The sequence below is a fragment of the Westerdykella ornata genome, assembly GCF_010094085.1.
Source record: "Westerdykella ornata strain CBS 379.55 unplaced genomic scaffold EI97scaffold_31, whole genome shotgun sequence".
NCBI classification, from domain to species: Eukaryota; Fungi; Ascomycota; class Dothideomycetes; order Pleosporales; family Sporormiaceae; genus Westerdykella; species Westerdykella ornata.
Window position 1 is genome coordinate 188,713 of NW_022986881.1, and position 27,429 is coordinate 216,141.

Below are 27,429 nucleotides of genomic sequence, written 5' to 3' on the forward strand. Positions count from 1 at the left end.
GGAAGTTAAAACATCAGAAAAGCATGTGGAAAACAACGAGAACTCTGGGGGTTTCGCGCAAAGGAAAGGCAAGAGATATACATTTGAAATGGGTATGCGATAGCAGAGGGTTCCAATTGCGCCGCTGGCGTGAATCACCCCTTACCATCGCAGCACTCACGACACGCACCTACTCCTCGACCACCACCACAACCACACCACCCCCGATCATCCAAATCCAAAATGCCACCTTCTACGCAAACCACCCCTCATCCGCCCCCAATGACAAGAACCCCCCTCTCTTCCCCAACCTAACCCTCACCCTCCCCTCCTCCTCCACCCCTCCCCAACACTGGGCCCTCCTCTCCCCCTCCTCCACAATCCGCACCACCTTCCTCCGCCTCCTCCGCGGCGACCTCATCTGCGTCCCGCCCCAATCCCGCACCTACCCCTACCTCCTCACCCCAGAGATCTCCTCCAAACACCCCTCCCTCCGAAACCCGGACGTAGCCATCTCCTACGTACACTTCCTCCCCACCCGCTCCCCCCACGAATCCTTCTCCTACCTCTCCGCGCGCTACGAGTCGCGCGTCGAGACCACGGATTTCACGCTCGAGCGGTACTTGACGGGCATCGAGGGGCTGAATCCGGGCGAGGAGATGGTGAGGGAGAAGATGCCGGATAGGGAGGTTATGGAGAGGGTGGTGCGGGATCTGGAGTTGGAGGCGTTGTGGGGCAGGCCGTTGGGGCAATTGAGTAATGGGCAGAGGAGGAGGGCGGGGATTGCGAGGGCGTTGTGTAGGAGGCCGGCGTTGGAGGTTTTGGGGCTGGATGCGCCGTTTAGTGAGTACTTGTCTGATTTAATCTTAACTTTTCCTGATATATTGTGCGATTGGAAGGGGAGGAGCGGTTTTTGATACTCTTGGACACGAGTTGGCGAACAGTGCTAATGGTTTGCAGTTGGACTGGACCCTTTTGTCGCTCAGCATATATCAAACGTGCTGTATAAGCTCGCTGAGGCGAACAAGCCCCGGATCGTGCTTGCTCTGCGACCTCAAGACCCGATCCCAGAGTGGATCACGCATATTGTGTACGCAGGAGAAGACGGAGTCGTGGCTGCTCAGGGCCCGAAAGAGGAGGTCTTCAAGTACCTGAAGGAAGAGTACCAAAGGGCAGAACAATCCTTCGTGGGTGGCCAGGGGGAAGAGAAAGAGTTGGATCCCAAGTTGGTGGAGATCAGAGAAGTCGGTCGTCATCTCTCCGAACGGGGCGATTTTGAAGTTGACGCTCCAACCTCTACTGCATCTGGCCCTCTCCTGAGCCGCGACGGCTTCGAGAAATACGACACCTCGCCCACCCCCCTCGGCGAGCCCGTCGTCGAAATGCAAGGCGTCCGCATCAGGTACGGCAGCACCTCTGTCCTCGGCGACTGGACGCAAACCATCGACGGCACACCCAAACCAGGGCTCTGGTGGACCGTCCGCCGCGGCCAGCGATGGGGCATCTTCGGCGCCAACGGCTCAGGCAAGACGACGCTCCTCAGCCTCGTCACGTCGGACCATCCGCAAACCTACTCGGCGCCCGTTCGCATCTTCCAGCGCTCGCGGCTGCCCGAGCCGGGGAAACCGGGCATCACCATCTTCGACATCCAGGCCCGCATGGGCCACGCCTCGCCCGAAGTCCACGCCCTCTTCCCCAAACACCTGTCCATCCGGCGCACGCTCGAGTCCGCCTGGGCGGACACGCCCATCACGCCGCCCAGGCTCGACGACGAGGCCGTGCGCCGAGTGGATGCTTGTCTGCGCTGGTTCGAGCCGGAACTGAACCCAGGTTACATATACACCAAACAAGGCTCGTCTAGTACCAGGTCCGATCTCTCGTGGTCCGACATCCCGCTCTTCGGCGCCCTACCGACCTCGACACAGCGCCTCCTCCTCTTCCTGCGCGCCACGATCCGCAACCCGGACACCGTCATTCTCGACGAAGCCTTCAGCGGCATGGACGACCTCGTGCGCGATAAATGCCTCCTTTTCCTCAGCCGTGGGGAAACCATGTCGTTGCACTATACTGAGGCGGGGGTGAGGCCGGTGGAAAGCGAGCTGAGTAAGAAAGGGGAGGTGGTGTTGAGGGGGTTGGAGGATAGACAGGCGTTGTTGGTGGTGAGTCATGCGCGGAGCGAGATTCCGGGGTGTGTGAGGGAGTGGGTTTGTTTGCCTGAGGGGGGCAGGGGGGTGCCGAGGTGGGGGAGGTGGGATGGGCCGGTGGAGTTGGAGGGGGGGAGGTGGAGGGAGGTTTGGGGGGTGGAGAGGTAGGGAGGGGGGGTAGGGAGCTTTCGAAGAGATGGTAAGGGCGGGATTGTGGGTGGTTTTGCTGTTGGAGGGACATGAGCGAGGGAGACGAGATTTTTTTGACATTGAGGATAGAGACCGGGATTTTGAACAAAAATAATAGACATGTATTCAAGAACATGTGCCACACGATTTAGAGATTCACAATAGCTACCGCATGTTTCCGCACCAGCGCTCTATATAAACCCCTCTTTCTTCCTAATCTCCCCTTCGCTTTTTCAATACACTACTTTAACATTTTGAAATTTTCAAAATCCCGATACTGACGACACATGTGCGTGAGGAACACCTGAAGACATCTTTGACAAAATCAAATGTCTGAGATCCGCGAGCGTTAGCCCTAAAATGTTGGACAGAGGGAAGTATGGGCTGTCTCGAAAGGAAGCAGGGCTAGGAAGTTGGGGCTATAGTACACATTGTGGAGATAGTGATGATAATTAATGATGGTGATGATAATCACCAACTGAACTTGCGCAAACATAAGCAGTCTCGACAGAACTTTGACGCCGACAATAGACTGAACATCTATGTAACACAAAACAATCTTAGAAACACCCCCAAATATCCAGACTAGCCTGGTCAAGACTATTTCCACTAGCCCGCCCGCGCCGGTAAGCTAAGATACGTGTGCATCATGTCGCCACACCGTGCGCATGTATATAAACGCCGCTCTTACTCCCCCTTCCCTCTTTCTTCTTCTTCATAATACGTGTCCTTCTAAACTAGGGCAGCTCGGCCTATGGTCTCAAAAAGTCCCTTCAAGAAGTGCATGTAGGCGCCGTGGGATTTGGCATTTAAAAGGTTGGAAACCCTGGGAAAGTTTGAGAATGGAATGCGGGTTGTCCTAGAAGGAAGTGTGTTCGTGATGAGGCGTACGGAAGCAGTGGATGATGGTGATGGTGATGGTGATGATGATAATCACCGTGGAATGAATCGGGGGTTTAAGATCGTGGGTTGAGTGCTAGCGCTATGGCAGGTTGCTGGGTATATAAATCCCCTCCTTTACATCACTCTTTTTCCCCTACTACGGCGACTGTCTTTGCATTTTCTAAAAACATCAAACCGACCGCCCATGGTGTGATTGTGCTTTGCGGGACTTGGCTCTTGAAAGAAGGGGCGGGCGTGAAGTATGAGTTTGTTTTGGAAGAGTGCGCACGATGAGTGTGTTTTTGTTCAGGAGGCAGAGGAGAGAAGTATGTGATGATGGTGATGATGATGGTAACGAAGGAGGAGTTGGATTTTTTTGTAAGTACATGCTCTTGCGGAATGTAGTGTTGGTCTGGGCCGGGTATATAAAACCACTCATCTCCTTCCACTTCTTCTCCCTCTACCTCACATCGTACGAAGCGCTGTGTAGCTCAAAACAGTGAAGAACAGAGGCATGTCTTTTGTCCCGCGCAGCGTCAGAAAAATACAGGTCTGAAATATGCGATACAAAACGTCATGTGTGTTTGCGGTGCGCAGTGCATATAGGTAAATATGTTCCCTAATCTACCCTAGGGGTACATATGCAACTTAGGACGGAATTGATGATGCGCATTACCACCAACGTCCCCATCAAAAAGTTCGCAGTATTGACCAAGCGGTAGGACTAGGAGTATATAAACACTTGTATTCTCCCTCTACTGCGTCTTCTCCTTCTTCCTACACTGTTACTCAAAAACTATGCTTTTCAATTCAAAAACGACATGACGATCTCCCATGTGTTCTTCCTTCAAAACGCGGAAGAAGACATGAATGTTTGTGGCGGGTTGGCCAGTACTTGGCTGGAGCGGTGATGGTGCTAGGAGACCCGGGAAAGTCTCAAAGGGTTTGTGGTAATGATAGCGATTACCAGCTCCATTAAGAGCAGTGCCCTTAGAAGCAGTCGCACTCCTCCTTATAAAATCCGCCTAGAACGGAGTATATAAATCCTCCTCCTCCTATACATACCTTCTCCTCCACATTTCCTCGCGGCAAATAATTCTCTAAAATGCGATGAAGGGCCGACTTATGTCCCTTTGCTTTCCAAGCTTCTCCATACGTCAAAATCGCCGATTTATGTCACGGATTGTTTCGGGTGAAGAATTCTGTGACACTAATGGTGGTGATCGTGTCTTGCGAGTAAGCATCGAGGGGTGTTTTAAGGTCATGGGAACATGACGGTTTGAGAGAAGATGTCGGTTTTCCGCATGTATATGAAGCTCTCCTCGTACCCTTTTTTGCCCTGTTATGATGCTTATTTGTCTCTCGTTTCGAGAGGTTAGGTTTTTTTAAAACTTCAACCAGCAATAGCATAGATATTAAAGGCAATAAATGAGACTATGTGTTCTCAAGCATATTAGGGGCTCGCTTATTGGGAGAATCACATATGATAAACTTCGAAAAGGAATCCAATGGAAAAATGATAGTGATTATTATTATCAGCGAACATATCTGTATTTCGACGTTCCTATCTCGAGTAACTAATCCTACAATTATTAGGGTATCAGCGAAGAGATCTGTATTTCGATCTTCTGCTTCCGCGTAACTAATCCTGCTGATTTAGAGTCTTAAGGGTATATAAGTCCCTGTTTCTTCCCCCTCTACCTCCTTCTAAGATCAACCAACCCTGTCTTCCTTTCTTCAGAAGCAGAGCGCATTCTGGGGATGTGGTCCTCGCCTCTGTACACGGCGAAATCTTGCCGATGATGATTTCATGATTTCGTTGTTTTTTGTTGTCCTCAAGCTGTGACGGGAAACACATATGGGTTCCGTGAATCTTTTGTGAAGTGATAATTGATAATTATCACTAACGGTGAACGAAGTCTTTATTATGGCGGGACGGCTCCTAATTGTAAGGATCACTGTGTGGAATGTGTCTGCCGTGCCGCTTTCCATTTGTTCTTTCGCCCTGGCACATACTATATGATGTTGGCTGTGTACAAAGCCTACAATCCGGTCGTCTCCATGCAATCAACTGTGGCTTGAGAGCGACGGGCTGTTATATACAGTATCTACCTATCGCCCACGAAAACTCGGCGTTTGTGTATTGTTTCATGACTAATAGGCCACCACACGTAGTATTCTCAGCGAGATGCATACAAAACTTAAGATCAAAGTAGTGAGGCTTTTCGAATTATATGTAACTAGCCACAATACTTCTAGGAAATTATGGTGGCAAAAAAACGGTATAAAAGACCTCTGCCCCCTCATGAAGTGTACTGCCCTCCTTTCTGGCAGCGTACTGCGCCTAGCCAACTGGTAGCACGTACTTCTGCCACCCATGCTCCGTGTCCGCCTCCCGCCACACCTCCATACTTCCCTCAACCCCATCCTCGCCAATGTCCCAATCCCCGCACTCAACCCTCTCGCGCCAATTCTCCAACAAGGTAAAAAGCCTATGTTCCCGGAAATCCTCAAATGGCTGGTATCCTGGTCTATAGAGGTCTGCAAAGGTATCCATATTGCTCATTGCCATCTCAGGGTCACGGCTGGCGGTGTTTTCGCAAAATCGCGAACCGTCACTCATTCGCGCATACCCCTTGGCGCCGATACCAAAGGGAAGTATGAGCTGGAACTCATCTTCGAATCGGCTGCAACCAAGGGGGATCAAGTACAATCCTGCATTGTACCTTGAACCCCAGCCACGTCGACGCCTGTCATATGGACCCGAAGCCCGGCAGTTGATCGTCTTCTCATCCACCACCCTATTTGAGCGAAACAACAGCAGCGCTGGGAGGCTAGGCAACTTTATTGAATCGTCCTTACTAGCACTTTGCGGACGTCCCAGTACGTTTCTGTACCACCCCTCCACGACTTTCCACAGCTGCGTTCCTACAGACGGCGACCCTTCCATACTCTCCTCCGTCTCCGACGACTGCTGTAGGAGGAAATTCGCTGAATTTGGGACGTCCAACCCGGGTGCGATCCTGGAAAATCTCGGCCGGCGTGCCCGCCGCAGGAACTCGAATGCAAAGCCCTGTCCTTCAACGATCTCACTCTCAATTGCAAGCTGTAGGACATCGTCGTCCAGCAGACCATAGGTGATCGTGGTATCGCCGGCGAGACTACCTGCATCTGGGAGGCGAGCCTCTATAGACTGGACCAGTCGGTCAAAAGCGTTGACTGTCTTTTGAATCATGATTTCGCTGCAAGAGTCAAGCACCCAGGGGCGGCCATGTGCCTCTTGTTCGTCAGGTACAGCCTTTATACTGCCGTTGGCGATCATATCTAGCCAGGCCTGTAGGAGCCTATCCAACGGATACCACGGCGTACGGCCATTAAGTACTACCTCTACCTCGTCTAGTGTCGGGCAGATAATGGCCAGGCTTGTCTTCTGGTCGAATCTATCGGGCAGTCCTTGTCAGCGGCTGATCTTTTCCATCAGATGGTGGCTCGACCCACAACACTCCTAGGCGATGACTATACTCATCTCTCATCCAAAAGAGGACCACGATTCGCTTGGGATCCGGGTCCTCATCCATAAAGTTTGGGAAAAAATCTTCACAATTGAACAACGAGCCTGGTGAACATAGGTCGCGAACCCAATAGTAGAAGAGAAAGTCTAGACTTTCTACGATAACACGAGCGCCGGATAAGAATGCGTACAGTTCGGTGTTGAGATCAGGGCGAATTTGTTCGGCAGTATCACCGTAATGCTCCGTCCAAGTTGGGCACTCGGCTTCGAACTGTTCCGGATTGTTGCCATGGCCGATCCAGCCATGTCGCAGGATTTCGTTGTGGAGAGTAATGCAACGATCAACGTCCATTGCAAGAAAACCGGCACAAAGAATGGGTTGGCAAGGAGGATGTGGGAAATGGGGGTGCGATGTTAGGAGGCCGGCCTAATAAATGGCTCTTCGGTGACAGGTCACCACCAGCTGCTTTCAGGCCATACTTATAGTACAACTTTTCATCTCTCTTAAGATACTGAGAGAGGGCAAGGCGTTAGGCAACAACACCCCTTTCATAGATTCGGCGCGTGCGTGGGAGGTCTCGCAGCTAATAAGTTATCACCGTAGCAACATATCGCTAGGAAAAGCCTAGCGAGGGCACAGACTACTGCGGCTTTGTTATGTCCAACGGAATACCCTAGTCACTCTCGGTTCTCTCTTCTCTGGAGGCGAATACCTGTTCCGCAAAAAACCAATTGTCGACGATGAGTTTGGCTGTTAGAAAGTTATGCTTCGTAGATTATTATACCGAGGGAGAGTCGACGTAAAGAAAACTTCAATCGATGCTGCTATCGCTGCGTCATATCCCTATTCAATTAGACATCGAAAGCGGCAATACATATTCACGCAGCCTCTATTGTATCCTACTCTTTTTATCCCTACTGCACCATCTTTTTGTAGGGTTCACATACAACTATTTTATACACATGTAGATCTAAAAGATCGGAGAATACTGTTGATACGTTTTAGTGCTAAGAGTTAGAGAAGGAAGACAAGCCGTTAGGATCAATGTCCCATCTGCAGTATAATAACAAATAAATGCACAATTACGCACTACAAGAATCCCGTACGTCCGCATAGTGCAATGTCTTCGAAGGACTACCTACGCCTACAGCACGCACCTATCCCAAAATCCCTTCGCCGTTTTTACATTTGCAACTTCACGACCAGAATTTTTCCAAAGGGCGATTCGCCTTCGCTGATATCCGTCGTGCATTATAGGGATAAATATGGAGGACAGCATGTGCACTTCGTTCGGACTCGGATCTTTGCGCTCATTTCTTTGGCTCTGTTTCCTAGGGTAGAAAATATAATCTTGTAAATTATTGCAGAACCGAGGAACGTCGGCCGATGTTCAGTTATATGGGGAATACCGCCGTACAAATCAGGACGGGGTACGCTTGTACAGCTCGGATATGGTATATTACATAGGGTAGAACAGCGACAGAGAGGAGAGAAGCCAAACACCCGCATCCCTCAATCCGCTTCCCTTAGACCAGCAAAAGGATTGTCCCTCTTTCCACCACACTGAAATCCACCTTCATTAGAGACTCAGACTCGCCCCATTTCTGCCACTCTTAACGCAACATGCCGGTATCAACAGACCATCACCGCCTCCTATCACCCAGCCCTCAAAGCTGCTCAACCCACTCCAACACCTCTTCCGCCCCCCTCTCCCATTCCTCCGAATTCTGCAAATGATGAGGCAGCCCGTTCACAAACCTAAACCGCACTCCCTCCCACTCCCTATCCGCTTCACCCTCAACCTCCTTGCTCTTAATCATTTTCTCTAAACCCGCTCTATACCTCGCCGCCGCATCCCTCAACAGCGCCGGCGTGCACAAGACATCACGTTCGGCAGCGAGCACCAACATCCTATCTGGCCCTCCAACACGCCATCCTGCAATGGACCTCAGGACGTCCGGGCCCGTGACGAAAGCGAATAGGCCCTGAGGAGCCCAGAGCATGCTCTCGTAAGGGGAGAGCAGGCGTGAAAACTCCTGGACTTGAGAATCTGGGGTGGATGGTAGGAAAAATGCGTCTTTGACCTGCTTTATTGACGCGAGGATGTAGCGTGGATGAAAGCAGCGGTAGTACATGTGGAAGATGGCCGTAGGAGCCCAGAATTTGTAGCAGGAGAATCTGAGCAAGGTGGTTAGATGCCATCTCTATATATCGATGGAGAGAGGGTATGGGAACTTACGACCCGAACGCCGGTACGGCTGCAAAATGGCAATACCCCCCAACGGTAACCAATCCCCTGCTAAGAGCGTACTGTGCCAATTGTCCGCCATTGGAATGCGCGATCAGGACGGCTTTGACATCCTCTTTCCCACCTCTCCTCTCCTTCTCCAACCCCTCGGCATACTTCACACCGTCAACCAGATCCTCGACAAGCTTGCTCCTGGGGGCGAAGTACATTCTCAATAACCCGGGGTACCAACTGCCTCCGTGCCCACGGTACGACACAGCATAGCATGGATATCCCCGCGCACTGAAGAATTGCATGTACGGAACCCAGAAAAATGCGCAACCAAAGCCGCCATGGGCGAAGAAGAGTGGGGGCCTTTCGGGTTGGGTAGGATCAGAGGTGGATGAGGGGAGGGAGGAGAGGAGTTCCAAGGGTCCAGCGGAAGTTGGGATGTATGTGCGAGTGATTCCTGGAGGGAGGGGAGTTGGAGCTGGTGGGTTGGGACTGGGGGTGCGCCATTGAAGGATGAAGGGGCCGAAGGGCATGGTGAATTTCTGGATGGACGGCTTTGTTGGTGTGGAGTCGATGGCGATGTCAACCAGACGGAGTGCAGAGTGGAGAGGAGTGATAGACTATTGAAGTGAAAGCTGCATATGTCTGTTGGCCTCAGCAGAGACCGGCGATGGGGGTTGTGGGATTGGAGAATCACGACTGTCCAACGAGCTTTTGAATGGGCCTGAGTCCAATTTTTCCACAGCTGGGCCTTATTAGGAATGTCCAGGCGGTACGAGTTACCTCTGAGGTTGCAGGCGCGACAGCCTTTGCGCTAGTCCGTTTCCGGGGGCTCGACGACCGCAAAGTCGCACAACCCACAAGACTTGCAATGAGCAGTGGACAGGGATCTATATTAAGTAGAGGATACAACAGAATTAATGAAAGAACTGGTCGAAGGGGTAATAATCTAATTCCGACAGTGAATTACAACCATTACAGTCTCCAATTGCAGGTAACGCAAATCGCAAACGACTTGAACAAAAGAGCCTTGAGAAACGAAGCTTGAAGGGTGGTTCCTATGCGGTGCACTCCTATAAACTTCTTTCTCAAATTGGGCTTGTCTTGCCAATCACCAGTTTTATCACTACCCACCGCAATATCTTGGCTAACAGGCAGCTATCGTAGGCGAATTACTTCCACCAACCAGTTGCTTCTTCCTGACTGATATGAGACTACAGGAGCGGGACCCAAACACCCTTCTTTCAACACTCTAGACCAGTCGCCAACCCGGTCATCGGGAGTAGCTACCCCCTCCATCGCCTCTCCATTCATGATATCAGGGATATAGGCCGGTGAGACAACAAGGAAGTGTGAAACAGTACGTCGAAGGACCATGGGTGTTGAACAGCCAAACAGGATCCATATCTCGTCTCCAGATTTCACCGAGGCTCTTCCTTCCGTGATGGCTAGAGTGGTGGTAGGAGATATAGACGCCGGACATCCGGAGGATAAAGTTTTGTGCACCAGTTGGACGAAATGTCCGAAGCGCTCGGTTTGGTCGTGTCTCTCTTGAATGGCAGCGGATACTCTTTCAAGGTTGAGCCAGCGAAGACATGAAGGGCGACGATCATTAAATTTCCGCAAAGCCCGAAGTGCAACGGTTAATTCCCTCTGGGATTGGTCATAGACATTCGTTGTGTAAGGAAGCAAATCGACAATGCGAAGTCCAGGAGTGACGAAAGAATAACCAAGCAGGATGCCTGTGTAGAGAACCGCCTCATTTTTGCTAAAATAACCACGGCCTATGCGGAGCTCAGCAATGGATGGGCCGGTGAGAGTGGATGCAAGCTTTCTGATATCGCTATAGTGACAGCTGGTGGACTTTATGGTGGAAATGAATAAGTTTGACAAAACCGAGAGCGGGGAGAAGGCGTTGTCGGTAGTTGAGAGCGTTCGATCGATTTTAGCATACCGAAATCCCCTCGCGTGTAAGATACCGTCCACCAAATCTTCTAAGAACGGCGTACTGTACATAGGCAAGTCGCCTGCCGCGTGAAAAGGGCCTAAGAAATATTCCGCGTTTCCCGGCGGATTCCAATTTGGAGCCCAGGAGGGCAAGCCCTGGACAGTAGGATCGGGAATGGTATTGATTTTGGCCATGGCCAGAAACTGGAGGCTGTTACATACAAACGGCAGTAGTCGAGCAACGCTTAGGTAGCGTTCGGCAAGGCTTTCTTCGTAGCTCACTTGATAACCGTCGTCATCATAGTCGATGACTAGGTTTAGAGTGGCATTCACCCGGTCCCTTGGATCCGTTGCATTTAAGGCCTGTGAGTGCCGCAACATTCCCAGCAAATAGATTGGGCTTGTGCTCAGCCACGGACCCCATTTTCTAGGATCAAGCTGCCACCTCGCCCTTGGTCTGAGGAGCGAAAAATCCGGTTGGAGAGTGTGTGGGTCGACTGGCACCTTGCTCTTCATCATCTCCCGCCAACAAGCTAAATTCCGTGAAGGAGCCTTGGTAACTGATACTAGCCGTCCAAATTGGCGCCACGCGTCATCGGCATCGAATAGTCTCCCGCCACGAGTTGACTTCCGGAAAATCTGAAGCTGGAGTGCCATCAAGCAGTCCCCGGGGATGGCCACCCCCCGGCAGTGGAATACCAATTCTGGTGCGAAGACAAGTTCCTGTTGTATCCAGAGTCTGTCCCAATACGGATTTAGAAGAAGTGGGAGAAGTGGCTTCCAGAATTCGGGATCATCGCCCAGCTGATCGACGGCTCCTTGCAGTTGTAGAGTGAAGAGCTTTCGAATACTGGCGTTTTCAGGAGGAAGATCCACGTCGATCCAGACTCTCACAGTTTTGGATCGGGAGTAAATATCCTTCATCAAATGAACCTGATTACCCCGTTCTTTAACATCGCCTTGGTTGATACATACGGCGTCTGCCCAAAGACAGCGTACACTGTCCCGCAGTCGCACATGCCTTAGAGCATTCTCGAGTGATCCAGTCACAGGGAAGGCTTCACCATCGAGAATTATCTTCCCCGTAGGTGATGGATCTCCCCACATGTACGAAAGTGCATCGTATACTGGGTCGGTTTCAATTGCTGCAACACGTAATCGGCAATGTAAAGGATCGTCGAAAGACCCGGGGAGAAGTTCAAGGATTCGAAGATCGCCGGTCGTCTCCATGCGGTAATTAGTGGTTGAAGCGATGACGCACAGAGTATCGGCCGGTACATCTGGCGGAGGGAATGTTCCGTCCGTCTTGTACAAGGCTCGCCTGCCTTCTCTCAAGGGTTTATAATAGTAATTCCCGGTATAATGCTCCATCTTGAACGACTTCTGGCAGGGCTGTCTTTCGGTGTGTTTCCTGACTGTAATGTTGAGCCGTAGAGCAGATACCGTTGTGTGGAATCGGGCATTAGAATCCAGGGAGGACGATGCCCTACCTACTAAATCTTACCTCACCACAGGCGCTCTCCTAGAGTTCGTGTTCGTGTTGCAGCTGGGAAGGGCCTTTGCGCTAGTCTGTTTCGGGGCAGAGGACTCGACGGCCAAAGGTCGCACAACACACAAGGCTTGCAATAAGCGGTAGACACGTATCCTAGACCATGTAGAGGATAAAACGGAATCATTAAAATATCGGCGGAAGGGGTAATAGTTGAAGGATTGATCGGAAACCAGCTGCCCCTACCCAAATGGATAGGAAAGCCATTGAGCATGCAACACCGTTGAACAAACCGAACAGAAGTGAAAAGCCAACAACCAAAAGACCGCTGGGCTCATGAACCAGCGAGCAGGGGGGAGGAAGGACGGAGACCCATACTCTAAACATCATCATGCTCTGCCCTTTCCCTTCCCGTTGCCACTGTGGCTCATATTGGGGATGAGAACTGGAAAGCCATCATCGCCCACAGCTTCTTTCCTGCTCTGCTCCTCCGCTAGACTCAACTGCAGCGCGAACTCTAAATCGGACAACTCGTCGTGCTTGCTAGACTCCGCCCTTGCGCTCCTCTTTCCCTTCACAACGGGTGATCTATGACCCTTCACAGGTATTATAGGGATGTCGAAACTGGATGACGGCCCATCGTATGTAGGGTTATCTTGAAGACTGAGACGAATAGCTTCGGCAATGTCAGCATCGATGTCCTCATTGCCCGGAATGCTAGGTGCAGGGTTGGCGCTAGAACTGCTCCAAACGCTGTTGGCCCCGCTGTCCTTGCGTTTCTTCTCCTCCTCTGCGAGACTCTCTTGCGACAGCAGGGCAGCGTACGCAAGAGCTTCTTCCTCGCTACCTAGAAGGTCCACTCCAAACCGACCAGCCAAACGAGCTGCCTGACGATCTCTCTCTCGCTGGTCGCGCTCCAATTCGTACTTCTCGTTGGCTATATGATCTTTCCATTTGCCTCGCCCAGTGCCTGAGAATCGTTCGCCGCCGTTGTTACTCCCACGCTCCGAGCGCCGCAGTTTTCGTTTATTGCTCTTGTACTGATCGGCTGCGGTGGAGCTATAACTCCAGTAACGGATCTGATTGCCAAGCGAGACTGCACCTCGGAGAGTAGTCGGATCTGGATCTAGGCAGATTGCGCCGGCCGCAAACATGTTGATGCCGACGCCTTGCGCGGATGCTTGAGCTTGTACAAGTCGCCGGCGGGCACGCGACGAGAACCGCGGGTTCAGCGTCTTGATAGGTTGAGTGGTAGACGCCAGAACGTCCCACGCCTGGACAAGGCCGTCGTTACCTCCATGCACAAGATAAAGCGAAGTGAGGCCAATGCAGGAGATCTCCGGTGAGTCTGTGTAGATGATGCGCACAGGATCGATCGTATTGGTGAAACCGGACGAACGGGAAACTGGAGAACGTATATCCCAGACGAGAACGGCTCCAGTTGCGGTTCCAGCGGCCAAAAAGCGGGCGCGTTGGCCGGGAATATCTGCGGGCGATGCTGGCTGGCTCGCTACTGATACAGGGGACGCATATGGCGAAGACGCAGTGGAGGCAGTAGAGAACCCCAGGGCTGGGTCTTCCGACATGGTTAGAACGGCATAGGTGGAGTGATCTAATGCAGTTGCGGTCAACTGCACATTGCTCAATCCACCGAGGCTCAGCTGGGAGCAACGCCATTCTTCAATGGACTTCATGCGCTCGGGCGAACTACTGGAGGACAGGTGCGATGAGCTTCGTGTCCGCTGGATGTCTTCCAGAAAGCGAGAGTTTGGCCCGTCCGATATGGTTCTGCTATCGCTGGAATTTCCGAAGAGCGAAGCTGGCGGTGGGAGCAACGGCGAGGGCGAAGAGACGTCATCCTTCTCCTTCTCATGCGTCTTGCACCGCGTAAAGCGCTTGATCGAGGACCCGTTCCCTTCTCCCAAACCACATTCAAAGACAATGATAGCCTCGCCCGCGTAATGACCATCATCCCCAGCAAAGTCAACCTCTAGCCGTCTCCTCATGTCCCATCCCAAACATGCTTTGCGGAAATGCTTCGGAGGATAACGAAGAAACTGTTGAATCTCTTTCGTTTCCGCAGATATCTGAAGCTCGCTTAAACACATGTCATCCCATGACGACCGAGGGGAATAACTCCCGTCCGCGCTTTTGCCATTGTAAGGATCGGGCCGCGCAACACGACGGCTGAGCTCCACAAGATTCCAGTGAACGGTCCGACCTGTGACCCAGGCAGTGTACTCAGCATGCTCTGCGGCATCCAGACCATCCCTCGAGACCTGATTACGGCTGGGAAACTTCGTAAGATAGAAGATCTCACCAAGTGCATTGAGTGCCACGGCCCATATGCGATTCTGAGCTTGCCGCTTGACAGAGTACTGATCGTCTACAGCGATGGCAATGATTGGTACACCAGGACTAAGCACCCAGCGAGCAGTAAGCTCCCCTCGCTGGAGGCGTTGCCCACGCAACCCATCAGTACCAAGACTGCAGGCGGTGACAACGCCAGCTGCAGATCCCATCATCATGCCTACCAACCCATCAGTCAAGGTAGGGATAGTCTTCGATTTGGCAATCCACACAGAGCAGACGGCACCCCCATCGACTCCGAGTTTCGGTATCCCTACGGCCGGGTTGGAGAAGTCCATTGTCTCTGCAATAAAGTGGCCACGCATTTCATCGACGGCACGGTAGTAGCAGGACCCTTGAGGACTGCCTTCGCCATAAATTATACCGTATGGTTGAGACACATCCATAACATTCGGGCGACCCACAACGTCTCCCGGACCCAATCCCCATTCAGCTTCCCCCGGAAATCTTTCTGAGAACTGGACAAAGAATGTGGGGTCACTCTCCCCCCAAGCATCCACTTTCCCAGTCGTAGGGTCGCTGCTCGTTGCCATGCCTACATCATCAGCGCCGTGAATCAACCGAGGCACTCGTTTGTTCAGACCCGTTCCAAATGTCGCATGTAGGTGGTTGACTAGTGTAAATGTCCGTACCGGATACATGACGATAGGGGCACCTAATTGCAATGAGGTGGGCCGTGGGGACGAGGGAGTCGCCGGAACTTGGACTGGCCTACCCCTCACGAGGGAGCGTAAAAGCCTCGTACGTAGGATATACTCGCTTCTCCATGACGCCAACGCTGTCAACCTTGTGAATGCACGTCTCCCAGAACGGATGATATCCCCAACCTCCTCGATGGCTTCTCGAACAGCATCATCGAGGAGAGCCTCGGGCCCCGGAAAATAGCGCGCGAACGCGACCATCCATGCGTGGGGACTTGTGACTAGCGAGTTGAACCGCCGTGATACAAGGGCTACTGCAGCCAGATCGTTTGGTGAAAGATGCGAAAGGGCATGCGTCAACACCTCTGTGCGCCAGTTAGTTTGGGTCTCTGAGAAAATCAAAAGGAGACGAATTACCGTTTGGCAGGGCAGATATGGGCGAGCTGTTCTCTTTGGCACCATTTTCCTTCGGTATAACCTCAAAGAGTACGCCTCCACGCTTCTTCGGTTTTGGATTGAGAGCGTTCTCATACTCGGCGATACGGTTGCGCGGGGGTGGGGATAGGGTGTTTACTGGTTCGGCTTCGCTGACGGGAGAGGCGCGCGCTGGTGGATAGGGAGACGATTGTACCGTCCCGCCTGTAAGCCCGGGATATAGCCCGCTCTCTGTCCCGTCGCGAGACGGAGAGGGCCGCTGAGGGAACGAGGTGTGTCCATGTTGGGAAGAGGATGGAAGGGTTTTCTGGGAGGGGTCGTGGAGAGGCGCGTTTTCGGAAGCGATAGCGGGCTCTGGGTGCATAAAAATCGGAAGCTACGGTGACGTGTTCGCAATGGACTGAGCTCTAGGCGGTTGCTCAGTCAGGTTTGGCGTATGATAGAGCGCGGAAGTCGATGGCAGCGTCGGGATGGGTGAGGGTGCCCAGGTGGTTTGGTTGAGTTCGAAAAGTAAACCACGGAAAAAAGCCACTTTACCGAATTTGTTGTGTGGCTAGTGCGTGGCTGGACCATCCCTATCAGACCGTCTCCCACCTGGGCAGTTCTACACCATAACCCGTCGTCCGTAGACTACAATGACTTCATAATCACTTCGCAAAAAAATTCCCTGCCCTAGCTGTGATCAGTGAATGAAGACCGCAGCTCTTTCTGAACGCAAACGTTCCCAGAGAACGTCCTTTGAGGAAGCTCATTCCAAGGCACTGCAGAAACGACGATTACCAGGTACTTAGTGTGCACAGCTCTTGAAGCCGCCACTCATCCGTGAGAGAAATCTGTGCTTCGTACTGCGAGTGCGGAGCATCGTAGCCCTACCTCTCATATGCATATTGAAACAAATTCTTGCGGCAGACCTCTCTTCACATCCGCCCGCTATGGCTGGAGGAACTGTTCATTTTTGTTATACACAGAAAAGGGAGAAACGTCCAGGTTCGGGCCAGACTGCAGCCGCCCCCAAGCCTTGTACTACGTCGCAATCGCCTGGTTGAGAAACCGAAACCATGGATGTCTTCGTTGAACTGTCCATTGCCCAGGTTTGCGGGCGAAATCCTACACGACGTCTGAAAAGCGGGATGTGAAGAGAATGGAGGACGACGCGGACGACAAAGGCATGCAGCTCAAAGACGCACAACATATGGACGCTGACCGAGACTGCAGATATCAATACTCCCTCCTGGTCGCCTGAGGCATTCTAGAATTCACGCAGAGAGAACCGGCAATTGTCAATGTTTCAACAGACGAGCTGTTTCCGGATACCTGCGTCAGCGTCCCTGTATCTTTCAATGAACGCACGGCTCAAAACTGATCCTCGCAGCGGAACAAGGGAACACCATCGCGAGTCAAAGACAGATGTGCTTCCGAAGCCCTCAGTGGGTGTCTACAAGACCTCTCGTCTAGGGCGTCACCTCGTACCAATGGCTACGACCTCCCCAAGTGACAATTGTCCGAACTGTGCGGCGGCCGTCCCAACCTTTCGGAAGCTCACGCCCCTGTCCAGCAATCGGGTCATACTACCTACTTCCCCTAGAGGTTCCGCGGCGGCCCTAAACGCCCAAATTCCTCCGGGTGTACTAAGAATACGGGAGTTAGGGGATACTGCATCGAGGCGACGGCGTGCAGACCCACGAAGTCAGGATCATCATCCGACTAGCGGTGTGTGCCGCACATGCGGTTGACAGAATGCATGTCGAAGCTGGAGCAGCCTAACTACAGTTACCGGTCGCTGCAACACAACGGCTAGCTAACTTACACAAGAACCAGTCTCGGGATCAGGACGACTCCATGTCTGTGTGTCCCCACTAACCCTGGGATAAGGCACTCTGGCCTTATTGGGCGAGATGCCTCGTATTGGCGGTGTTGTGGAAGCCAGGCTATGCTCGCCGTGACAGCTCCAAGCCAAGCCTGCATGACCTGCAGTGAAGCTCCACATCGCAAAGGAGACGGGAAGTCCCTAGACTACAAGTAACTAGGTACCGCTTAACGGCCGCAAAAGTATCATCAATGAGGCAAAACAGTTGGTGGAACTTGCACGCCGCCACTCATGGTAAAAGGGCTCACATGAACGGAAGCTCGCAGATTGCACCATTAGCGTTACCTCGCCGCCATTTGCATCTTCTTACAGCGACAGTACCTGTCTGTTCCTGACGTGGGGCATTCTGTACGCTTCACTGCACAGCGCTGCGGCAATGGTCAGGGTGCTGTCAGGATAATAAAGTCGGCTTCTCCCTTCGGAGAAGATCAGTAAAATAGCACTGCAGCATTATTTCCGCAACCGACGACCGACATTGCTATTGAATCAGCTTTTCCTGCAACATCCATTATCAGCCTCCATCTTTGGAGAAGTTGGAGGAGAGAGAAAGCATCGGCGAGCACACGGAGGAAGCCCCAGCTCCTACGCGACTTGTTGTTTTCTCCCTTCTGCTTCTTCCTGTGCTTCCTGTATAGCCATCTTTTGGTCGCAACTGCTTCCGTGTACAATTTGAAGGCGGGTAGGTTCCATCCCATCGTCAAGGACGACCGGTGCGAGGAGGAAGAGGAAGTCGAGGTGCTGTCCTCTGTTTACACTGTAGGCGGTAACCTTCACCACTCACCACGGCTCCTTCCTCACCCACGGCGTCCGGCCGGCAATCGCCCCACCCTCCTCGACTTTTCCGCTCATCTTCCATCCCTCTCCTCCTCTTCTTCTCTCCTCCACCACCAACTTCTTTCTCACCAGTACGCATCAGTGGCCGCATTCTTTGTAGCTTTTCAGAGGTCAGTCCCTGCTTAGCATCACCCCGTTTCCCAGTACCCATGATCTTGAAGCCGTCTGCTTCCGTCTCATATTACCTCCTCGCTGACCTCTGTGCTGCAGCTTTGGGGTCACTACCCAGTCCTGCACATTGCAAAAGTTTGACATTTTCGACTCAGTAAGTTCACCGGCCCTAGCATTTCTTCACCTTCACACGTCACCTTTTCATCTTCTGGAAATGACGGGTATCCGCTCCCTCCTCACTCTGTCCTTGCACCTCCGGATCTTTTGATCAATAATCAGCTTGGGTGCCATCCAGCTAACTTGAAACCAAGAGCACTCGCATTTTCTCTCCGACATCTTCCTCTCAACGTTCCCCGAGTTTAACAACACACTCTCCTAGCGTCCTCATTGCTGTGCTCTTTGTCACCTTTTCGAAAGCCTCGCGTTTCTTCGGACGGAACTTCTGCTGTCTGTTCTTCGTGCATCCGTTTTCGAGTCCCCACAAGATACTATCCTCTCGAGCCAACGCCATGACGACCGATCGTCGCCAGAACACCTACAATGCCCGGTACGGCCAACAGACTCCAGGTGCCGCCACTGCCTCTTACATGGGTCGAGGTCCGCATGGCTCTCAAGTAGCAGACGACATGCAAAATCTCGCGAGCGCCATGACTTCCATCAACCTCCACGCACCATACGGCAATGGGGCCGCTGCTCGGTCCGGCGCCTCCGTCAGTTCTTCTGAGTATGCTGCTCTCCCTGGACAGGGTCTCTGGGTTCCCAATCAGCATATTCTGGGCTCCATGTATCAAGTCCTACCCGGCACTCATCAGCACAACGGCGTCACTCATGCCGCTGGACTATACAACCACGCTGGCGCTTTTGTTCCTGGAGCCTATCCTTATGGCCAAGCCATTGCAGACAATAGCCCCATGGCATCCGGCTGGACCAGTCGTGTATCTTCTAGTGAAATGCCGTCTTTGATGAGTCCGCGACGTGACTCCATGTCCTCGAACGAGAATGACATTCCCGGTACACCCTACACCGGCAATGGCGTCTACCGCTGGGGCTCCTCGACTGCCCCAGCCATCATGGACCGGTCTCCCAGTGGAGTGTACACACACAGTGGTACGCCGTCTCCGTCTCAGCTCGCATCCTATGCCCTTAATGCGCCGCTGCCAAAGCAACAGCAGAGCATGCCGCCCATCTCGCCCCATCTGTTGGCGCTCCTCCACAAGGAACCTGCCATTCCTCGGGCGATCCCGGCTCCCAGTTCACCTCTCAAGCCATTGGACCGCAGCTTGGAGAACAAGAATGGTGAGACCAATGTCTACATTCGCGGTTTACTGCCAGAGACGACCGACGAGATGCTCCATGCATGGGGAAGCCGCTTTGGGGATATCCAGAGCTCGAAGTCTATCATCGACTTGAAGACCAATCTCTGCAAAGGGTAAGTGGCTTGCTCCAATGATCAGAGACACCGTGTTGTTGGCCAATCTGTTAATCGTTTCTTCAGGTTTGGTTTCATCAAATATCACAACTTCGAAGACGCCGAGAATTGTATCCGTGGATTCCATTATCTTGGGTATGAAGTGAGCTTTGCCCGAGTGAGTAAATGCCTTGCACATTTGTTGAAAACCATTCTTTCAGTATCGTTGAGTTAACAGTCGACAGGAATCTTTTTACGCCAAGCTGAAGAAGTTTGCCGACGAGAACAACACGAATCTTTACGTCTCCAACATCCCGAAGAACATGAACGAGCATGTAGGTACTTCAGGAACAGCGCTCTTTTCTACGAGCTCACTCCCATTAGGCACTAAGCGCTATCTTCGCTCCTCACAAAGTCTGCTCGAGCAAGATCCTTCGTGATGCTACCGGTACGGGCCGTGGTGTCGGGTTCGCTCGGTGAGTAGTCAAGGAGTCTTTGAAACGGTGCGTGCTGATGGAAGCAGCTTTGAAAGTCGCGAAATTTGTGAGGAGATTATTCGAAAGTTCAACAACACCCCTGTGTCGATGCCCGGAGGAGAGGAACACCTTATCCAGATCCGCTACGCCGATACCCAGGAGCAGAAAATGCTCAAGCAGCAGACTGCGGCTGGTAGAGTCTTCCGCGCCGCCGAGTATGAAGTCGGCGTCGCTCAAGTCCGCGCAATGAGTGCTCCTAATCGCTATATGAGCCTCTCACCTGATGGGCAGAACGGGCTCAATGAGTATGAGGTGTACCTCCAAGGACAACAGAGGTATGTCCTGGTACCATACACATTGCTTGGCCGCTCTAACACAGTGATAGCAATGGTACGCCCTTTGTTGGACAGCCTCCCCGTTATCGACAGCCATGGGCTCCGGCAATTCCTTCCACACTGGGAATGTCGCACTCCGTCATGCCAACTGTAGCTCATGCTACCATTCCTGGAGGATATGTCAAGACTGAGCAAGGCGACTCGTCTGATCGAGGCCCTGATGTCAAGGCGGACCCTGCGACACCCGTCAAGAAAGACAACGGCTCTGTTTCCCCGAACACTGACTCTACCCGTGACGACTAGAGCAGTCGAGCGTCACCATTGACCGAGTTATAAACCCTATGCGATTGGGTCGCAACTCTGCAAAAGTTATTCTTCGAAATGGCCTCCCAGTCACATCACTTCCGGCATTTCCCGAAAACTGTTTTGGACACAGTCCTCACGCATAACATTCCTTCGGACGAACTCGTCGCATGTTACTTGCATTCCCTGCATTGCGAAGGCAATCTTCCTCACTACCTGCGAACCTTCTGTCAAGGCCCGAACACTCGCTTGCTCATCGTCATGGACTGGAACTCACTCATTACCGCACTTATCTACCTTTCTGGGTTTCGGAAGGCCAACTTCATGTCCCACTTGGTCTTTTGCCTTCCAATCGTGTGTTACTGTAGAGAGGCGGCTTTGGAACCTTCACCCGCTTCCTTTTCTGACATTGGTGAATCCAACATGGTTCGGACGGCGCCGGCGGGTGACGAATGTGCTATCGAGCGAATCCCATATCTCTTAACATCTTGCGAAAGCCTGCGAGATATATGGGGGATACTGAATGGTCGGGTCTTATCCATTGGAGAATATTTGCAGATGGAATGATCTGCTAGGGGTCTATGGAAGGATTCGTCATAGTTTCGATAGTCTGACGTATGTTAAGTCTTTTTCCTGCAACCCTCATGACTGTTCCAAAGTCCTCTGGTACACACTCTACGGTGGCGGCAGACAGCCTGGAGTATCTATGTTCATATCTGTCCCATCCGAAGCGGAGGTGATTCACTTGATATCCTGTAGGCTTAACACTGCAACATCATCCATGTCGGCTGGGAAGCGACTCTTTGGGCTGCAAAGTCATTCTATGCGATCCAATCCGAGATACTGAAACTAGAATATCCGGAGCGAAATTATGCAAGATATGGAGAAGAGTGCGTCGCCGATTACGTGGGAGTTGTCTACTGGGTGTGAGCCGCAGACTGGACCGGGACGGGGAGTGGGTGTCGCTATCGGCAGGGTGAGAGAACCAATGCGGAAGGTATGAAATCTGGAGGGCTGGAGTGTGGGCAAGGAATAAGCTATTGTGTTGGTGACACGATCTTGTGCATGCCTGCAGATGCATTTGGGATATGGTGCATGCACGAGAGCAGCGGTAGCGAGACGTGCAAATACATTCTCTAGTAGGAGTGGATGCGTATGGTGGACATTTACATGTTCAGCACTTTGAACGATGCTTTTCGTAGTATCTAGATTGGGGGTATCTTGTTTACATGGGTGGTCGTGGGACAGAAGAAGAGACGACGCAAGGGACGGCGGTTTATATAGCCCATCCAGCTTTTGCCTTTGCGGCTTTGGTGGATATGCTGGGTGCGATGGAGGCGGCGGGGTGGAATTGGGGTTTTATGTCGCTCAGGGAGGGGAGCGGGTCGTTGTCTCGGAGCTCGAGGATGGTCATCTGAGAGGTCAGGGTGTGGGCGTTAGAGGGTGATGTGCTCGTGTCCGCTTCACCCTCGTCCTGCTCATCATCGTCCTCTTCTTCCCCCTCATCCAGTTCGTCTTCGTCGTCCCGCTTGATCTCGCCAGCGTCGCCATCGACGCCGTGCTCCTTCATATACGCGTCGAGCTCCTTCGCCATCTTCTTGCTGAAGCCCGACGCTTCGACTTCGACGTCCAACCGCTTCGTAATCGATTTGATGGAGTCATTAAAGGAGGGACCAGGTTCGTCGCTCGTGAAGCCAAAGCGACGCTCAAAAAAGCGCTTGATACATGCCACATCACGGTCAAAGTAGTACTCTGCGTTCGTGTGGTCTATCGACACCATTTGCGGGAAATCAATTATTGTGGGGATGAGGGTGACCTTCCCCGTCTCCTCATTCGTCTTCTCTTCAATCAGGATGTTGAACTCGTTAAAGTCGCCGTGAATGAGGCCGTACTGTGCGAGTCTCACGATGAGGGAGAGCAGCTCTGCATACAGGCTCGCTGGGTCGCCGACGTTGGAGATTTGGCGCATGGGGAAGGCGTCGATGAGGCCCATGACGACAGTGTGGCGGTTCTGGGCGACGGGTTCAGGCACGGGGAACCCCTCTTTCCGTAACGCCTTCATGAACTCGAACTCCTTCACTGCTGCCAGTCGAGACATGTACATCCATGACGCCGAGGAGCGGTTGCGCAGGTAATCGCGGTTCGCCTTGACGGTGCGGAACGATATCCGGCCCAGACGGTGGATCTTGAGCACCAACTGTTTCCCCGTTTCTGACGCGCAGACGTAGATATCCGATTCCTTCCCCACGCCAATCTGGTTGCCTACTGAGTACACCGTCGAGGCCTTTGTGTGCGAGTGCAGGGCGAGGTAATCGAGGCCGCCGTAGGTGAGGCGGTACCCGTCATATTTTGCGTTCTTCACCTTGGCGATGAGGCCGATTTTGGCGAGATTCGAGATGCATTTGTTAACGCCGGAGCCGGAGCGGATGGATGCGAGTTGCGAGATCAGAGGCGTGGGGACGACTTCGTGGTTCCGGCTGCCTTGTTCGGTCTGTGTGGTGTCTTGATTAGCTGTTAGTTCTTTTGTAGGGATTGGATTTTGAAGTAGTATGGGGGGGATACGTACAGCAGTGAGGACTCGCCAGTCGTCGGGTCCGAGGTAGCGGATATTCTTTACATTGAGCTTCATATTGCTGTTTGTGGAATGTTGACGGGGTACTCTATGACCGTGGCATATTTTGGGACGGTTTTGAAGTCTGAGCGCAAGGCGGCGGCGGCGGAGTCTTGGCGTCGGCGTCGGTGCGTGCAACCTGGAGCTCTCTGCGCGCATCAACGACCACCACAACCAACATCAACTCATCGATTCTTCGCACACCACATTCTCCACCGTTCGATCTTCCCAGGCCTCTTCATTTTCAAGTCGCCTGTAGATTTACCCGTCATTAGTGCGTTCCGGTTGCCCCTCGCCACTGCATTGAGGCCGTCCATCCGTTCCCAGCCGTACCTAGAGTTCCGTAATCAAGATGGCAAAAGAGGATGAGAGGAAGCCCACGGCTGCGGAGAAGGGCAAGGGCAAGGCGGTCGACGGCGAGGCGGAGAAGGAGGTAAAGAAGGATAAGGACGGGAAACCTGTGCAGGACGACAAGAAGGGTGCGCCTGCCGCTGGTATGTTTGCGAAGGATGGTGGCTGTCCGCCACGTAAAGCTTTATGTGGGGTTGGAATGCTGACTTGGGATTGCAGAGGAGCTCAGTGAGGAGGATCAGGAGCTAAAAAGCGAGCTGGAGCAGCTCGTTGAGCGGATACTGGTGCGTAGAGTATACTCTCCCGAGAGGGTCTCGTATACATACGGAGTGTGCTGACCCGAGCACGTAGGCGTCCGATGCCCAGCAGTACAAACCCGCCCTCGAGCAGATCAAAACGTCCATCAAGACGTCGACGAGTTCGATGACGGCGGTACCCAAGCCACTGAAGTTTCTAAGACCGCACTATGAAGACTTGGTGAAGGCGTATGATTCCTGGCCTGCTGGCGAGGATAAGGTTCGGACTTCGGATCTTTTGCAGTGGATATGGGTGTTAATGGTGTCTAGAAATCATTTGCCGATATGCTCTCCGTTCTGGGCATGACATACTCCGACGAGGACCGCTTAGATTGCCTGAAGTACCGTCTTCAGGCACCCACAACAGATATATGGTCCTGGGGTCATGAGTACATGCGCCACCTTGCTCTAGAGATCGGCAGAGAATATCAGAATCGTGTTAACGAGGACGAGTCAACCGACGACATCACGGAGCTCGCCCTGTCCCTGGTTCCCTTTTTCCTGCAGCACAACGCCGAGGCCGATGCGGTGGATATCCTCTCTGAGCTGGAGATGATTGATCAGATAGAGAAGCATCTCGACGACAAGACGTACGAGAAGGTGTGCTTGTATATGGTCAGGTAAGGGAGAAACTGGAAGTCTGCAGCTGAGGTCGTTAACTGACATGGTCAGCACCGTGCCGCTGTTGACATACCCCGACAACGACAAGTTCCTCCGCACCGCATACCAAATATACAGGAAACACAATCAGTACACACAGGCCATCGTCCTCGCCATACGCTTGAATGATCGGTCGCTGATCGAGGAAACGTTTAACTCAACCGACGATAAGGCGATACGACGGCAAATGGCCTTCCTCATCGGAAGGCAACGGATATGGTTCGAGGTCGACGATGAAGACCCTGAACTCCAAGAGTGTTTGAACAACACCAAGCTAACGGACCACTTCAAGGCTCTTGGGAAAGAGCTCAATATCCTGGATCCCAAGCACCCGGATGACATCTACAAGACCCATTTGGAAAGTAGCAGGACGGCCGGTCTCACCAACACAGATTCCGCAAGACACAACCTTGCCTCGTCTTTTGTCAACGCTTTCGTCAACGCTGGATTTGGGAGCGACAAGTTGATGCTGACGGCGGATACGAAGAACAGCTGGGTGTGGAAGACGAAAGATGAGGGTATGCTGTCGACGGCCGCGTCCCTGGGAATGTTGCTGCTTTGGGACGTTGAAATGGGTCTCGACAAGATTGATCCATACAATAATGTCGAGGACTCGATGATCCGGGCTGGCGCTGAGCTTGCCACCGGTATCCTTAACTCCGGAGTGCGCATGGAGTCTGACCCGGTGCTGGCTCTGCTTGGCGACGAGGACCAGCTTCATAGCAAGAACATCCATGTCCGCATTGGTGCTATCATGGGACTTGGTATTGCATATGCTGGATCGAATAAGGAGGAGCTTTTGGAGCTCCTTCTCCCTATCGTCAGTGACACAAACCTGGATATGCAGATTTCCGCGATGGCTGCACTCGCCCTTGGTATGGTGTTTGTAGGGTCCGCCAACGGCGAAGTTACCGACGCCCTGATGAACACTCTGCTCGATGAGGACCGGACGAAACAGCTCACAAGCAAGTGGACACGCTTTATGGCACTTGGTCTTGCCCTCCTCTTCTTTGGCCAGCAGGAGGAGGTTGAGGTTATTCTTGAGACACTAAAAGCCCTTGACCACCCCATGTCCAAGCCCACAGCGGTCCTTGCGGAAGTCTGCGCATGGGCTGGGACTGGCGCGGTGCTCAAAATCCAGCAGCTGCTTCACATCTGCAACGAGCACATTGAAGAGGACAGTGACGAGAAGAAGGGTGATGAGCTGCTTCAGTCATATGCCGTTATTGGCCTATCATTGGTTGCTATGGGTGAGGACATTGGTCAGGATATGATCCTGAGAACCTTCGGTCATCTCATGCACTACGGCGAGGCAAATATCCGGAAAGCCGTCCCACTGGCAATGGGCCTCATCAGCCCAAGCAATCCTCAGATGAAACTCTACGACACCCTGTCCCGGTACTCCCACGACAACGATAACGACGTCGCTGTCAACTCGATCTTCGCCATGGGTCTGCTTGGAGCTGGAACGAACAACGCCCGCCTTGCACAGCTGCTAAGGCAACTAGCAAGCTACTACCACCGCGATCCGAATTCCCTCTTCATGGTCCGCATTGCACAAGGTCTTCTTCACATGGGCAAAGGCACCCTGTCAGCCAACCCCTTCCACACTGACAGACAAGTGCTATCCCGCGTCGCCGCCGCTGGCCTTCTCACAGTGCTTGTCTCGCTCATCGACGCTAAGTCATTCATCTTGGGCGACTCGCACTACCTCCTGTACTTCATGGCCACAGCCATCTACCCACGGTTCCTCATCACGCTGGACGAGGATCTCCAGCCGCTCACGGTTAATGTCCGTGTTGGTCAAGCAGTGGATGTCGTTGGTCAGGCAGGCCGGCCGAAGAAAATCACGGGTTGGCAGACACAGAGCACACCTGTGCTGCTGTCACATGGTGAGCGGGCGGAGTTGGAAGACGAGAAGTATATCAGTTTGAGCAGTGTGCTTGAGGGAGTGGTCATACTCAGAAAGGTACGTTCCCACATCAGTTTTTCTCTCTTGAATTGAGCGGTTGTGCTAATATGTTTGCAGAACCCTGAATGGGTTGACTGAAGTAGCGGCGAGGAGCTAGGCGAGTGAGTCGTTTTAGGTTGGACGGCTGCAGAGTTATGCTTCTACGTTATGGCATTCTAATATAGACGCGACGTCCCAAGCAGGCTACACAGAGTAGCGTCGGGCGCTCGCTTGTACAAAATAGGTGCATATTAGTGGATGCAATGAATGAAGTTTAGGTGTATTGCAGTAGCCATAGTCTGTCAGCTGTTCCGCATTGACAGACCGGATAGAGTCAATTCCAATAAGCCCTCATACGCGTTGGCATGTGGCACAATGTCTCTTCTCCTCCTTGGTAAT

The 27,429-nt window shown here is 52.6% G+C and overlaps 9 protein-coding genes across 9 annotated transcripts; 4 read left to right on the plus strand and 5 right to left on the minus strand.

Annotated features, from left to right (window-relative positions):
* Nucleotides 1-16: 16 nt before the first annotated feature.
* On the plus strand, nucleotides 17-2,291 carry EI97DRAFT_482974 (uncharacterized protein; the record flags this gene model as incomplete). Its single annotated transcript, XM_033802086.1, has 2 exons — nucleotides 17-822; nucleotides 940-2,291. The coding sequence occupies exons 1-2, from the start codon at nucleotides 24-26 to the stop codon at nucleotides 2,289-2,291; spliced, it is 2,151 nt and encodes a 716-aa protein (XP_033650580.1). The 5' UTR covers nucleotides 17-23.
* Nucleotides 2,292-5,538: 3,247 nt separating this feature from the next.
* On the minus strand, nucleotides 5,539-7,227 carry EI97DRAFT_503825 (uncharacterized protein; the record flags this gene model as incomplete). The annotated part of the gene is made up of 2 exons (XM_033802798.1): nucleotides 6,693-7,227; nucleotides 5,539-6,634 (listed from the first exon to the last, which is right to left on the minus strand). The coding sequence occupies exons 1-2, from the start codon at nucleotides 7,055-7,057 to the stop codon at nucleotides 5,539-5,541; spliced, it is 1,461 nt and encodes a 486-aa protein (XP_033650581.1). The 5' UTR covers nucleotides 7,058-7,227.
* An 817-nt stretch (nucleotides 7,228-8,044) lies between these two features.
* EI97DRAFT_469967 (alpha/beta-hydrolase) lies at nucleotides 8,045-9,693 on the minus strand. The gene is made up of 2 exons (XM_033801736.1): nucleotides 8,946-9,693; nucleotides 8,045-8,884 (listed from the first exon to the last, which is right to left on the minus strand). The coding sequence occupies exons 1-2, from the start codon at nucleotides 9,476-9,478 to the stop codon at nucleotides 8,374-8,376; spliced, it is 1,044 nt and encodes a 347-aa protein (XP_033650582.1). The 5' UTR covers nucleotides 9,479-9,693; the 3' UTR covers nucleotides 8,045-8,373.
* A 207-nt stretch (nucleotides 9,694-9,900) lies between these two features.
* Nucleotides 9,901-12,380, minus strand: EI97DRAFT_436470 (uncharacterized protein). Its single transcript, XM_033799113.1, has one exon. It carries the CDS (start codon nucleotides 12,261-12,263, stop codon nucleotides 10,104-10,106), a length of 2,160 nt encoding a protein of 719 aa, XP_033650583.1. The 5' UTR covers nucleotides 12,264-12,380; the 3' UTR covers nucleotides 9,901-10,103.
* A 166-nt stretch (nucleotides 12,381-12,546) lies between these two features.
* EI97DRAFT_405191 (uncharacterized protein) lies at nucleotides 12,547-16,316 on the minus strand. The gene is made up of 2 exons (XM_033796552.1): nucleotides 15,810-16,316; nucleotides 12,547-15,757 (listed from the first exon to the last, which is right to left on the minus strand). Exons 1-2 carry the CDS (start codon nucleotides 16,189-16,191, stop codon nucleotides 12,771-12,773), a joined length of 3,369 nt encoding a protein of 1,122 aa, XP_033650584.1. The 5' UTR covers nucleotides 16,192-16,316; the 3' UTR covers nucleotides 12,547-12,770.
* Nucleotides 16,317-16,982: 666 nt separating this feature from the next.
* EI97DRAFT_193208 (uncharacterized protein) lies at nucleotides 16,983-17,595 on the plus strand. The gene is made up of 2 exons (XM_033793619.1): nucleotides 16,983-16,993; nucleotides 17,043-17,595. Exon 2 carries the CDS (start codon nucleotides 17,111-17,113, stop codon nucleotides 17,558-17,560), a length of 450 nt encoding a protein of 149 aa, XP_033650585.1. The 5' UTR covers nucleotides 16,983-16,993; nucleotides 17,043-17,110; the 3' UTR covers nucleotides 17,561-17,595.
* A 1,145-nt stretch (nucleotides 17,596-18,740) lies between these two features.
* On the plus strand, nucleotides 18,741-21,423 carry EI97DRAFT_193193 (uncharacterized protein). The gene is made up of 7 exons (XM_033793618.1): nucleotides 18,741-18,793; nucleotides 18,951-20,068; nucleotides 20,135-20,225; nucleotides 20,293-20,382; nucleotides 20,432-20,523; nucleotides 20,571-20,858; nucleotides 20,909-21,423. Exons 2-7 carry the CDS (start codon nucleotides 19,149-19,151, stop codon nucleotides 21,159-21,161), a joined length of 1,734 nt encoding a protein of 577 aa, XP_033650586.1. The 5' UTR covers nucleotides 18,741-18,793; nucleotides 18,951-19,148; the 3' UTR covers nucleotides 21,162-21,423.
* Nucleotides 21,424-22,437: 1,014 nt separating this feature from the next.
* EI97DRAFT_425266 (RIO1-domain-containing protein) lies at nucleotides 22,438-23,824 on the minus strand (the record flags this gene model as incomplete). Its single annotated transcript, XM_033797157.1, has 2 exons — nucleotides 23,728-23,824; nucleotides 22,438-23,652 (listed from the first exon to the last, which is right to left on the minus strand). The coding sequence occupies exons 1-2, from the start codon at nucleotides 23,788-23,790 to the stop codon at nucleotides 22,438-22,440; spliced, it is 1,278 nt and encodes a 425-aa protein (XP_033650587.1). The 5' UTR covers nucleotides 23,791-23,824.
* Nucleotides 23,825-23,939: 115 nt separating this feature from the next.
* Nucleotides 23,940-27,402, plus strand: EI97DRAFT_469971 (26S proteasome non-ATPase-like protein regulatory subunit 2). Its single transcript, XM_033801737.1, has 6 exons — nucleotides 23,940-24,266; nucleotides 24,343-24,407; nucleotides 24,475-24,639; nucleotides 24,690-25,039; nucleotides 25,092-27,048; nucleotides 27,109-27,402. Exons 1-6 carry the CDS (start codon nucleotides 24,125-24,127, stop codon nucleotides 27,127-27,129), a joined length of 2,700 nt encoding a protein of 899 aa, XP_033650588.1. The 5' UTR covers nucleotides 23,940-24,124; the 3' UTR covers nucleotides 27,130-27,402.
* Nucleotides 27,403-27,429: the final 27 nt, after the last annotated feature.